General features: G+C 35.9%; 1 protein-coding gene across 2 annotated transcripts; it reads right to left on the bottom strand.

The window, feature by feature from the left end:
• Positions 148-12,009, bottom strand: LOC105159911 (DNA gyrase subunit B, chloroplastic/mitochondrial). Of its 2 annotated transcripts, none has more exons than XM_011077132.2 (21): positions 11,702-12,009; positions 10,700-10,844; positions 10,515-10,595; positions 10,297-10,410; positions 8,723-8,779; positions 7,967-8,068; positions 6,283-6,433; positions 6,085-6,161; positions 5,601-5,711; positions 4,170-4,240; positions 3,911-4,052; positions 3,731-3,829; positions 3,485-3,613; positions 3,230-3,344; positions 2,938-3,005; positions 2,044-2,157; positions 1,813-1,929; positions 1,563-1,616; positions 1,345-1,450; positions 858-988; positions 148-675 (listed from the first exon to the last, which is right to left on the bottom strand). In XM_011077132.2, the coding sequence occupies exons 1-21, from the start codon at positions 11,866-11,868 to the stop codon at positions 607-609; spliced, it is 2,220 nt and encodes a 739-aa protein (XP_011075434.1). In that variant the 5' UTR covers positions 11,869-12,009; the 3' UTR covers positions 148-606. The 2 variants fall into 2 exon arrangements, with proteins under 2 accessions (XP_011075434.1, XP_020548937.1); XM_020693278.1 differs by having other exon boundaries at positions 11,567-11,704.

The raw sequence follows: 12,780 nt of genomic DNA, 5'->3' as shown, positions 1-12,780 counted from the left end.
GATTATGGTCACACGAACTAGGGAAAATTCTCTAAGGAAAAGGACTATCAAAGTGTGATTGTCAGTTGAATGGGAGGATGCATCTCTTACCAGAAGAATCATGTGGGTTACTCATTGGGTGAATTCTTGAATTAAGATTACCGACTGTTAAGAGCAAGGGAATTCAATAATGGTATTTAAAAGCTTGATCCTCACAGGGGAGTCACAAACAAGTCATTATCTGTGGTTAAGATTACAGTCTCAGATTGACAAGAAGTGCCGACTGATTCCTAGCTAATCTTTTTAACTCTATGGAACCAATCAAGAGTGCAGTTGTATCTACTTACCTACTACATCTACTGTATGTGAAAATAATAAATACAACAATAGTTAAGCTCAGGGCTGAGAGTGAAAAGAGAGCAACCAAGCACAAAGATTGAGTGGTTCTCATCTCAGAAATTTTGGCAGCTTTTCCAAATGGAGATTCCTCAGATGAATCCGATCAAGTTAACAACCTTTCCTGGTAGGGCCATTTTTCAAGATTTTGCCAATTGTTGAAAGATGCATCTGACCTTACTCTCTGCAAATCCCCCAAGTATGAATATTCCTCATTGTGAAAAGCGTCGTTCATATATCAAGTTGATCAAGCTTGACAACACTAGCAGATTTCTGAATGAGTTCCTTCCTGACATCGACCTGAAAAACCACGCCAAGTGACAACACTGATCTTGGGTTTACAATTATATTATATTTTGAAACATTTTGTGTTTCGATTGAGAGTATCTGTAATTCACACAACAAGCCACCAAGAATCAAGTTGTTTTTACCAAAAAGAAAATGGTGAACTGACAATGTAAGTAACTGGTAAGATCACTTACTCGGGCTCCCATGAGGGAGGAGAAAACAACACTGGCTTCTGCTACATCTTCTACTTTCAATTGCTTCAGAAGTCGAGTCTCTGGATTCAAGGTTGTCTCCCACAGCTGTGAAGGCATCATCTCCCCCAAGCCTGCATTTTTAACATGTCAATCAGATAAGTAGGCTTGGAGCAACCGAGCATATGAATATGTTCTAACTCAAGAAAACGTTTCTGGTAGGATAGTAACAGGGCATAACAATAACACCTATAGGCGACAGATGGCTCACAAAGTGAAAATTTGAAAAGATAACCTATAGGTTTTTTTCACTGAACCTCCCTTTCTTTCTCAAAGGTTGACTGTCTATGAAGAAGTCCACCTTGGTTAACTATGAAGATCAACATCAAATGTTTAATTCAGAAGGGTTTTCTATATATAGTTTCTTTTGGACTCACCAAACCGAAGGATCAGTTCATTTTACCAACCTTGTCTTTCTAAGAAAACTCACCTTTAAATCTCTGGATGTTGTATGATGCATTTGCTGGAAAAGAATTCTGAAGTCTTTTAAGTTCTGTATCATCAAAACAGTAATATGCTTGCTTCCCTCTCTCAACCTAAACATCAACAAAGAATGAAAACCTAATGAAATTTATTAAATAAATAGCCCAATCTTTCCTATTCAAATTGATTGGAACAAAGCTCTTTGAAAATTATCTTGCATATTACCTTATATAAGGGTGGAACACCAACATAGATACAACCTTCATCAAATAAAGCTCTCTGCAGGCATTAAATCTCCCATAAACTAAATTGCCAATATAATCCATAAGAATTCGTGAAATATTTTTACACAATTAATTGAGTCACTTGGTCTTTTCATTTCTTGAAGTGACTGTTTTGAGCCTCACAGCAATCTCTATTTTTCTTTCCATGAATTGCATTATACAAAAATAATTCATGGCCTCCCGATACATACCTGATACCTAAAGAAGAAGGTCAGTAACAGTGTTCTTATGTGAGCACCATCAACATCAGCATCTGTTAAAATTATGATTTTATGATAACGGAGAGAATCTTTTCGAAAATCTTCACCCTGAAAGTAGAGGAATGCGATGCGAGTTAGCAGAAAACAGAAAAGGGTAAAGAGATCAATAGGCAATTAGATTCCGTAACCGAAAAGAAAAAAAAGTACTTGAAAGAAAAATACCTTCACTCCAAGTCCCAAACCAAGAATAAGATTTTGAATCTCTTCATTTTTGTACATAGCAGCTTCGTCCTTCCTTTCGATGTTCAAAATTTTACCCCTCAAAGGAAGCACAGCCTGCATATCAAAATACTTTATTTTCAAAATTACAAATTCCCATTCTAGGACACTGCTATAAGGACATTTCAGAAAATTTCAGGACATATAAAGAATGATGGATCTAGTCGCAGGTCATAAACATGAGCAATAATTGTCATCAAATTGTAAGAGATGCTCTAATAGCATTTCTTAGAAAGTAATAATGGTATACAAGTGCCAACAAAACAAGAAATTGTATTGTATTTACTGCCTAGTCGGCTTTACCAAAAGCGGAAAGGATGTCACAACAGCTGCAAAATATTCCAAGAAGGATTCAAATTGAGATGCATGAAGATGAAAAGAGTTTCACGTGAAGCAAGCAAATGATTTAAATTGCATGGGGAAGAAAGAGTTTTGCGCGAAGTAAGCAATCTGTCAACGGAAAGTTGTTCATAGATTGGTTCAGATGGGATCTGGAGAAGCTGGAGCATGCCATCAAACTTTGCAGGACCTTTATGCAAACACAGATGGTAAAAATAGGAAGGTGTGTGGTAAATAACTAACTAGATACTGAACTTTAACAAGTCAAGATTGACAAATAAATGATACTTGCAACTATCAGATTTTGTGCTTCTAAATTTATCTTCTGTTTACCATATAATTGAACAAGCCAGGTATGTTTTAGAATTCTACACTAGATGTTTTCTACCACATGTCAGAACAGTTAGACTTATCAAAACACAAGGAAAAGTAAGGAATAAAATGGAAAAGGAAGCGACCAAAACAGAATTTATACACCAATTTTAACTAAAACATCACCTGAAAGCGCCGATCACGACCTTGCTTAGCACTCCCACCAGCTGAATCCCCCTCAACAATGAATATTTCTGAAAATGTTTGAAAAATACTTTAATGCTCAAATAGTGCTTATATTACCATAGTCCAAATTCGATTTGGTTCACTTGACACATGAATCATCTGAGAAAGAAGAGATGAAATAGAGAACATTATTTGCACAAGTCACCTTATTTTAACATTAAGATAATTTTCTTCTTCATTCTGATTCATAAACTTACTTGTGTAGTTCATAACAAAAAGGAACACGTCCTACCAGATTCTTCAGGATTAGTAGCAGAACAATCAGCAAGCTTGCCCGGAAGAGATGATGATTTCAAAACACTCTTTTGTCTCACCAACTCCCTGGCCCTCTTTGCTGCTAGAGCTGCCTAAAAGTAAAAATAGATGGGAATCATATGAAGCATTTCCAAGGACAGATAAAAACAAAATGGTCTTCAAAGGCCCCAAGAAAGAAAATCAAAATAACAGAAGCTTAGATAAATGATATATTATGGCATGTGGAAGATACCTTGAGAGCATTGAGGGACTTTGAAAGAATCGCATCAAGGACATCTGGATGCAACTCCAGGTACTCAGTAAGATATTCTTGAATAGCTTGATCAACAACCTTCCTGACCTCTGGATTTCCTAATCTCGTCTTTGAAATCACAGATAAAGATTTTTTTTTCTCAGTCTTTAACTAGAAACTTGCAACATCTTTAAAATTTCTTTTCCTTGGAAAATGCTAATTAAAATGAACAGAACACAGGTACACCTTTGTTTGTCCTTCAAACTCAGGATTCGGAACTTTGACAGATATCACGCAAGTCAGTCCCTCTCTGACGTGCTCACCACTTAAACTAATATCCTTCTCCTGGAAAAGGAAAAGTCATCAGAGCATAGATATTTATTAACAGCAAAGGTAGAAGAAAAGATCAGTCTCAGTCCAGGATACCTTAATGACTTTGGATTTCTTCCCCAGGTTGTTGAGTGTTCTTGTTAATGAAGCTTTCACACCATCAATGTGAGTGCCACCATCAACTGTCCTAATGCTGTTTGCGTATCCCAACAATGTATCTGAATATGCATCGGAACACCTGCATAAAGACCAAATAAGCCGAATTAATTTTCTATTTCAGCAAGGCTGGTAATACAGCTTACAACCAAAAAGAAAAGGAATAGCATAGAAGTAGGAATTTATACAGATTTCTTACCATTGAAGTGCTAGGTCAATTGATATACCCTCTGATTCTTTTCTAAACCCCACGACCTCATGGAGAGGTTTCTGGAAAAGAAATGTCACTTCTCAAAATAAAATGGTACAACTAAATCACAGTGACAGGGCAGTTCTTAATAAGCATTAATCAATTCTTGGAAAACCTTCAAACAGAAATGAGATAATACTTTAGCAGTTACATGATCTCTGACAAATGAAAAATTAATTATTGAACAGATTAGTGAACTTTGTCTCCAGGTGATGTTAATCAGCTAAGAAGCCTAGATGGTATCCTTACACTATCCAGTAACACTGAGGATCTCACTGAAGCGTGACACATAGTAGTCAGTGGCGCACGGCGCACAATGGCGCCAACGGCTCCTAGAGCCATGCGCGGCGCGCGCCTTTTCGAAGGATGGCGCAAATATAAGAAATAATCTATATATTTATATAATTAGTATTATTTTGATTAGATTAATGATAAATATAAATAGTGGCAATGTATGCTATCAATCTACAATAAATATAGACATAAACATACAATAAAATATTGTAATTAATCATCCCAAAAAGAAAACACTAACAGAACAACTAAAACACTCAAAGATTAATAAAATCACATCAATTTCAAAGATTCAATCGGCATAATTAGACCAAAAATTTACACTTCATAAATTTAAAAAAAAAGTCATACCAGTGAACAGCAGTGGCAGATACTATGGAAGAAAGAAAAAGAGAAGAATTGAGAAGGAAATGCGTTGAAAGAGGGAGAGAACTGAACTGAATAAATAAGACTCAAGAATGAAAGTTACCCATGCATGCAAACTTCTTAATTTGCTAAAATTCCTTTTATAAACCCTAAATTCCTTTTATAATTAGGGTTAATTAACCTAATTTATTGTTTTAACTCATGGGCCTGGGCAGCCCAGCCAAAACCCAGGCTGCCCAGGCCGATTTCTCCATGGCGCACCTGGTGCGCGCCTGGGCAGTCCGAAATGGTGCGCGCAATTGACTACTATGGCGTGACGTAAAGCATCAAAGACCCCATCATTGAATATACCACTGCATAATCTGTTTATTGAACAAATGATCTTTATTGCATGCATTAGGAGAAAGAGAAGCAAAAACAAACTAAACAGTCCGGACCTCCAAGCCCCAAGAAAACTTTAAATTACAATCTGACCAGGGGGGATTGGCGCATATCTTTATTAGAAAGAATACAATTGTTCTGTTTTAATAAGAAAACATCCAAACACATGATTGACTTCATTCACATGAGTCCTAACTTTAGTAAAATTTCATGCTCAACAAAACCAGACACAAGGGAGCACTGAAAGTATATTGAATTGAAAAGAGATGACATCATCAAATGCAATTTGATTTTCCTCTCTCAGATCACAAAAGATGAACTAGGAAATATCAAGCGTACCTTATCAGCATTAAGCCACTTTACATATTCAATTAATCCTCCAGCATAGCTGTACTCATTATACAGTCTCTTCTCTGGGTCTGCATCCTCCTTCTCTAGTGCAATTGTAACCTGCAGATCGACAAAATAAATAGTTCCCTTGTTAGCATTAGAACCACATTGTACTCAGTTAAAAAAAGCATGTAAAGAGGTCTCTTTAGCATGATGACCAAACGAAATTGATGGACTTGGGCACTCTTCGAAAACAAAATTTGAACAGATAGCATTTAAGTTCCTATTCACTCATACAGTAAATTCAGTCATCATCATCCATTAGAAGAAGAGTGAATATATACTGCACAACTAAAAGAAGCTATTATCAAAAGCTACAGAAATCACTATAACCAAGAGCTGCAAATCAGGAAATATAGTGAAATGCCTAGATAAAAGACATCCTATGTCACAATGAATATCCAGAACCATAACCAACCAAAACTAAATCTACCTCAGGATTGAGAAAAGCAAGCTCCCTGATTCTCCCAGATATTGTGTTGTAATCAAACTCAATTGCTGTCGTGAATACTGAATAAGGAAAATGCTGGTCAAAGGCAGATTTTGCACAAAGCCGCATTCAACCAATTCCAGAATTTATCAACAATTTTCGGCCATAAAGAAATGAACTTTAAGAAAAAAAGAGTGTGACCTTCTTTATCCGGCCAAAAATGTATGCGAGTCCCTTGATGATCCCTCATATCAGTTGGGAGCTCACGAGAGACTAATTTTGTGACAGGCCTTCCATGGGAGTATTTCTGCTTATACTCCTTGCCGTTGCGCCATACTGTAACTTCAAGGGCCTACCCATAAGCAAAGACAAGAATTAATAACTAAGTGGGGCAACCAAAAGAATGCTGTCATAATGCGAACCATCTAAAGGAGAATACAAGGGAAGCTTGATATCATGCAGACATCCGATGGGGATACATGTCAGCCAGAAGAACAAACAATAAGAGAGCTTGATCAAAAGTCTGAAGACTTTATATGAATTGAATCAAGAAAACCACAGTCTGTCTTTTATAGAACAACTCATGTCAAATGTGATGCAAGCAGAAAATAACAGGTTATAAAGAGGCCAAATGAATATCACAGTTATTAGAAAACAGAAGATTGCACAAGTATGAACAAGGAAAGAAGTAACTAGCTGTATCTAATATACCTTCTCCCCTCGCTAAGATAGATGTATGAATTTGTTCTCGAGGTAGAAGACATGAACCTAGACATACATCACAGACCTAGTACGGATTTTTCCATTTCTTTTTCCACTTTCCTCTATGGAGAGAAAATACTGCATGACTGTATACATGACCCATGTTTCTCTCACGGCATAAAGATGGTCCATTATAAATTGTAATTTTGCATAATCTCCACTATACTATACCAACCATTATCTTCCTGCTTGTTTCCTCAATTTGAAGAGTTCTTTTAGTTTTGGAACAAAAATATGAAATTGAGTCAACCTGTGCATAGAGTTGTTCAAGCCCACCCAACTTATGAAAGGCTCAGAACAAGCAAGCATAGCTCTGTTTCTATAGCACGGAAAATGCAAGCTAAAGATTGCCTGCTTCTTTTTGTGTGCCCAATGGACAAGCTTGGCCTGTGTTAAACCTTGTAGTCACTACTATAGTTATTCAAATTCCAGTAACTTTTGCAGATTCCAAGATACTTTGATGTTCTTGTACCTGAACATTCCCTTGTTGCAGGCCTCTCCTTCACATAAGTTCCTACCAGAAACAGAGTAACAAAATATAGTAGATAGAGCTTGAATATGGTTGGTGTTTAATGGTTATCAACACTGTCGATTGATTTCTTTCACTTTCTATGGTCTATATATTTCTATACTCACAAAACTATTGTTTTGAATGACCACCGGAACTAAAAACTTAATTTTAGAGAAGAAAACTATTAAATAATTTATATTTCCAACACAACCCCATATATGCAGGCAGTTTTTTGTATGTGAAAGCGAAACATGCGACTCTTTTTTATAAATGAAGGGCAATGAGATGCAAAGTCAAGATAAGATCTTCCGTTTGGCTTGGCTCGAATAACATATCTTGAACAAGTTGATATATGAACGAGAGAGAGACTATGCTAACTTTTTGCTAATAGTTTGAATGAGCATGAACATAACCCGGTCAACTACTTGATTCCAGCAGCTAGATGGTTTTTCACCATAATATAAAACCATTAAGGTAATGTGTAGAGAAGAGAGACATCAAGAATAGCATGAACATAGAGGACTTTCAACGGCCAAGCACTAACATATTCATCCATTAGCATAAAGGAAAAAAACATCAAAGAGTAGAGAGCTGTAGTGAAAAAGAAGTGACCTCCGACAGTGCATTAACAACTGATAAACCGACACCATGTAGTCCACCTGATACACTGTAACCACTACTTGAACCACCAAACTTCCCACCTGCATGCAAAACCTGCAATGATGCTTTTGGGCATAAATTGTCCGCAATCTTCAGTGAAGAGAATTCCATAATTTATTATTACACGAAAATGTTTCGCCAGTATTCACGTATAAAATACAATTGATGCAACTAGCATAGTACAGTGGCATAATACCTTCAAATGCCAGGCAACAAATATTTTCACCAAAGAGCTCATTCCTTAGTCAATCCAATTGAAAATATTAATAAGACAGGCCAAAAGATGGAAGTAGTGGGGGAAAAGGCCGCTTTTACAAAGAAAATTTTGATTGAGGATTGTACGAAAAGGACTAGTCACTTGCTCAACTTTCTTCCTGTGTGAAATTAAAGACACTGATCCTTGAATATGAAGAAATTTCTCTAAAGGTAAACAAGGTAAACACAAAACCTCCACTCCCTTTCCCCAGACCAAGAATTTCACCTCAAGGAGGGCAGAATCTCCATTAGTTTTTCCCACTAATCTGCTGTAGTTACACCCCAAGCAAGATTTCTCAAACCATTCTCTTCCCTAAACTGTTCTGGTGTTGCCTATGATTTTTGCTAACCTCAGTTCTAAAGTTCTATCAAGAGTCAACCATGAAAATTGGAGCAACCCATTAGACAATTTAAAAGTACTTTATAACTAATATTATGAACACGAATAACTACCGTCAAGACAGTCTCCAAAGCAGACTTTTTTGTTGTTGGATGCATATCAGTTGGGATCTGTAATGCACAAAACGAGAGATGTAAGCAGTTAAAATGAATTATAATAAGCAACCACATACAGCTCACATAAATAGAACTCTATGAGAATACCTAAACCAAGGTTTTCACTTAAGTATTACAAACATATACTAAAATATCGTTCAAGGATGCAACATAAATGTAGAAAATTACAATGGGCATCAATATCGTCCTCATAATAAATAAAACCAGTCAGCAAAATGAATGATTCTTCCACATAAACTCAGTTACTCACAGGAGGAAGATATCGAGTAAGATGGTAATAAAAGGAGGCTAGTAGGATTAGATTGGTGGAGTGCATCAAAATCAAAATTATAGGTAACTGGGAACTCCTTGCTGCAACTAGATACTTACGAAGGATTGCCCGTAACATTTTTTAACTCAGAGCTATTGATAGTCTACCAAGTTGTGATAGAAAACTTCCATAAAATCAAAAAAGTGGGGCCGCAATTTGCCAGTGAGCTACCAAGAAAACAACAGGATGTTTAGTCACGCAAACCTTAGAAATGGATATCAGGTAAAAGAAGCATACAACAACAAACGCCAAATTCATGAGCGGGTGAGGTAGAGCTTATTGATGATATACTAAATAAAATAATTAAGATTGGTCCAGAAATTTTCCAAAGGAGGTAGCTATTTGTACTGGTAAAAAAGGTGAGAGAAAACGTACTGACGGTAAACCTAAACTTACATGGAATGAGTAACATAAAAGGAATTCGAGTCTTAGAGATTAACTTCGGGGTGTTGAAAGAATCAATTTGCCACCCTACAAAAGACTATGAGTTTCTTATTGGAAGGAAGAAAACAGATGACATGGTTAAGGTCATTCGTATCTGCATCTGATTAGCACCTGAAGGAGTTTAAAAGAAATAGCCAAAAGGGCACTATACACGATCCAAAAGAAATATGCACATTAGTACTCTAATTTTACATGAAATCTTGACATTTCCAACAAATACTGGAAATAACTATGCAATTATTTATATATGATATAATGCATCAGCATGCAAAACAATGTCAAAGGGATCTCTATTGTATTGCAGGATGCTATATCGTTGTAGCATAAATGCAGAAAATCTTAAGAGGATTCCTTATCCCATGATGGAACAAAATAACAGGAACTATTTCACAAGAAAAATTCAACACTAGAGTGCCACCAAAATCTCACAACAAGGGATGAATATGATCAAGGTCAGTGGCATATCAAACAAGTATTTCAAATTTCACAAGATGTAAGGAGCATCATCATATTGCTGCTTGCAGCACATTATAAATATCTGAATAAAATATGCAAATATAACATTCAGTGATTATCTAAATTTTGTTCCGTGATGCAGACAATGAGAGTTCATTCCACAAAACATACTGCTTCATATCATCGGACCAAGTATTTGTAGTATAACATTTGTGAATGGCGTTGAAAACTAAATCCATTTCCAACTAACTAACTCATACAACACAGAAATTCCAGCTGTGGTGGAGAATAAAGCACATACCCCACGCCCATTGTCAGTGATGCTCACTGAATTGTCTGCAAGTAGAATGACCTCGATCTTTGAAGCAAATCCAGCTTGCGCCTCATCAATGGCATTATCCAATATTTCATACACCTTGAGAGGAGAAAAATCAATAGATTAAGCAAAAGAAATCTGCACTTTCTTACATTAAGCACAATAACAGGATATCGCACAACAAAAAGAGGAAAGAAACATACCAAATGATGCAGACCACGGGATCCAGTGCTGCCAATATACATGCCAGGCCGTTTCCTTACAGGGTCTAACCCTTCCAATACCTAAAAGAACATTGTGAGAGAAAACGGTAATGAGGAACTGACACTTTAAACTTTATTAATGCAACAAGATGTTTCAAATATGTTCATCAAGGCAAGCAGTTCACCTGGATCTGCTCCGACCCATATTCTTTGGAAACTTTACTTTCACGAACAGCCTCGGTGCTGATGCTTGATGACATGAATGCTGTGGGAGCGAATGCATTCCATGCTGAATTCTTGCTAGATACCTTTTTCAACCTATCACATGCTCTAAAACAAACAAGACCAAAAGAACAGCATATCAACAACAACGAATAAAGAAAACCTCGTTTTAGAAGAAGTGATACAACTTGCACTTAAAAGGCTTGACCCATTTAAATAACTAAACAAGTACATAAAGAAATGCAGGAGCTACATAACAACAGTTATCTCAACTTCTTCATTCCAAAATATATAATGATAATAATACAAATATGATCAAATGATAAAATTGAACAGAGGACTTCTGCAGAACAGTTTCTTACATTATAGCAACAAGAAAAACCAAACTATTTATCGTACCAAGAAACTACAAGCTAATAACATGTTATGCTGATGCATATGTTAATATACTAATCAGCTAATGCAAAAAATCAAAATCTCAGTAATGCCGGAACCATTAGAAGCTCTCCTTTCGCCGGAAGCCCATCAATTATATAACACAAAAGGTAAACACAGTAACAACATACAAGAAGGCGAATGAGGATATATACTACATCATTTCCTGCTTTTTTCATTTGCCGCACAGGCATGCGGTCTCAGTAAGCAAACCCAAAAAAAAAAAAAAAAACCACCATCCCTTTTTCCCTTTATCCCTCATCTTAACAAAAACCCAACAAACAATAAATGCCATTAAACTACAGCCACGCATGGGTGTTAAGCAATCCATCATAAGTTAAAATTTAAGCCAACAGCATGTACAAACGAAAGTGCGAACACGAAACTAAAATAACCTTATCTTCCAAACGTCTTGCAAGAAGACTCCAAACGAGAACTCCTCGAAGTACCAAGCAGACTTCATTACACAAATAAACCAACACAAACATAACACACACACACACACCCCAAAAAAAGAAAAAAAGAATCACCTGTTACTAAGAAGTATGAAAGATGGTCGTGAGAGAGAAAAAGAAGAGGAGAGGTTGAAATTAGAGTGTCCATGGGAATGAAAAGAATGAAGGGAAGAAGACGAGTAAGTGAAAAAACGAGCGGCCATTCGTTTGAGAGAGCTATTTGGCTTGAGAAGAAGGGCCATTCATATATGGGTTTCTACTCCTGATTTCGCTTTCAAAATCTTGTCTTTTCGGGCAGAGAAAATTGGGTTTTTGATTTGAGGTTTAAAGGGGCGGGCGAAGATAAAAACCTCAGACTCACAGTCACAGGCTTTGTAGCCGGGAAAGGGATGAGGCTGAAATTTTTGGAATTTTTAAACCCTAAATAGTAAAATATTGCTATTTTGTTTAAATTATGAACTGACCCCAAAATTTTGACAAAATTCAGAATGAATTTTCTTTCTTCGTCTTTTTTTTAGCAAACTTGCAGGATACACCTTGAAAATTGAATAAGTAAACCAATTGAAACACTGGATTAAAATGGGCCAATTCTTTATTTCTTTGAAAGAAAATGTGCGGTATGTTAATTACGAATTACTATATTTTTGGATCCTAATTTTGTTATACTTACATGATGAAACAATCAAAGTTAGAGAACAAAATTTATACTGTATTTTTCTTGTTTTCACATAAAAAAAATGATAATGTATAGTTTATTTTGTTATATTCAAACACCTTTCTTCAATAATTAAAGTTTTTTCAACTAAAACATTTACACCTATAATCTATCATCTATTTACACATATCACCCTTACCTCATCAACATCAGTTATACAATCCCTACTAACTCGAAAATTACACATACACCCTCAAAAAGCATCAAATTCATTGCGTAAACTACTCCTACTTTTTTACTGTCAGGGGTGAACTTTATAATTAGGGATAATTACATCCCATTTCCTAAGATTTGGTATAATTATATGTAGACCTCTTATAATTTGGAAAATTATATTTACCACCATTGAAGTTTGCTTTTATTTAACAAAAAAATCCTTCTGTTAGTCAAATTCACCGAATTGCTGATATTAACAAAAAAATCAAAAAAAAAAATCTAT

Source organism: Sesamum indicum, linkage group LG4 (genome assembly GCF_000512975.1).
Source record: "Sesamum indicum cultivar Zhongzhi No. 13 linkage group LG4, S_indicum_v1.0, whole genome shotgun sequence".
In the NCBI taxonomy this organism is placed as follows: Eukaryota; Viridiplantae; Streptophyta; class Magnoliopsida; order Lamiales; family Pedaliaceae; genus Sesamum; species Sesamum indicum.
Note: the sequence above shows the minus strand (reverse complement) of the source record. Positions and strands in the feature narration are given on the sequence as shown.

Excerpts from the sequence above, each read along its gene's own strand:
- LOC105159911 (XM_011077132.2), bottom strand. The coding sequence starts at position 11,868 with ATGGCCCTTCTTCTCAAGCCAAATAGCTCTCTCAAACGAATGGCCGCT. Across the intron at positions 3,830-3,910 it reads AGAAATCCAAAGTCATTAAG|GAGAAGGATATTAGTTTAAG; the intron begins GTATCCTGGACT and ends TTCCTTTTCCAG. Across the intron at positions 3,345-3,484 it reads AGTCCCTCAATGCTCTCAAG|GCAGCTCTAGCAGCAAAGAG; the intron begins GTATCTTCCACA and ends TTTTACTTTTAG.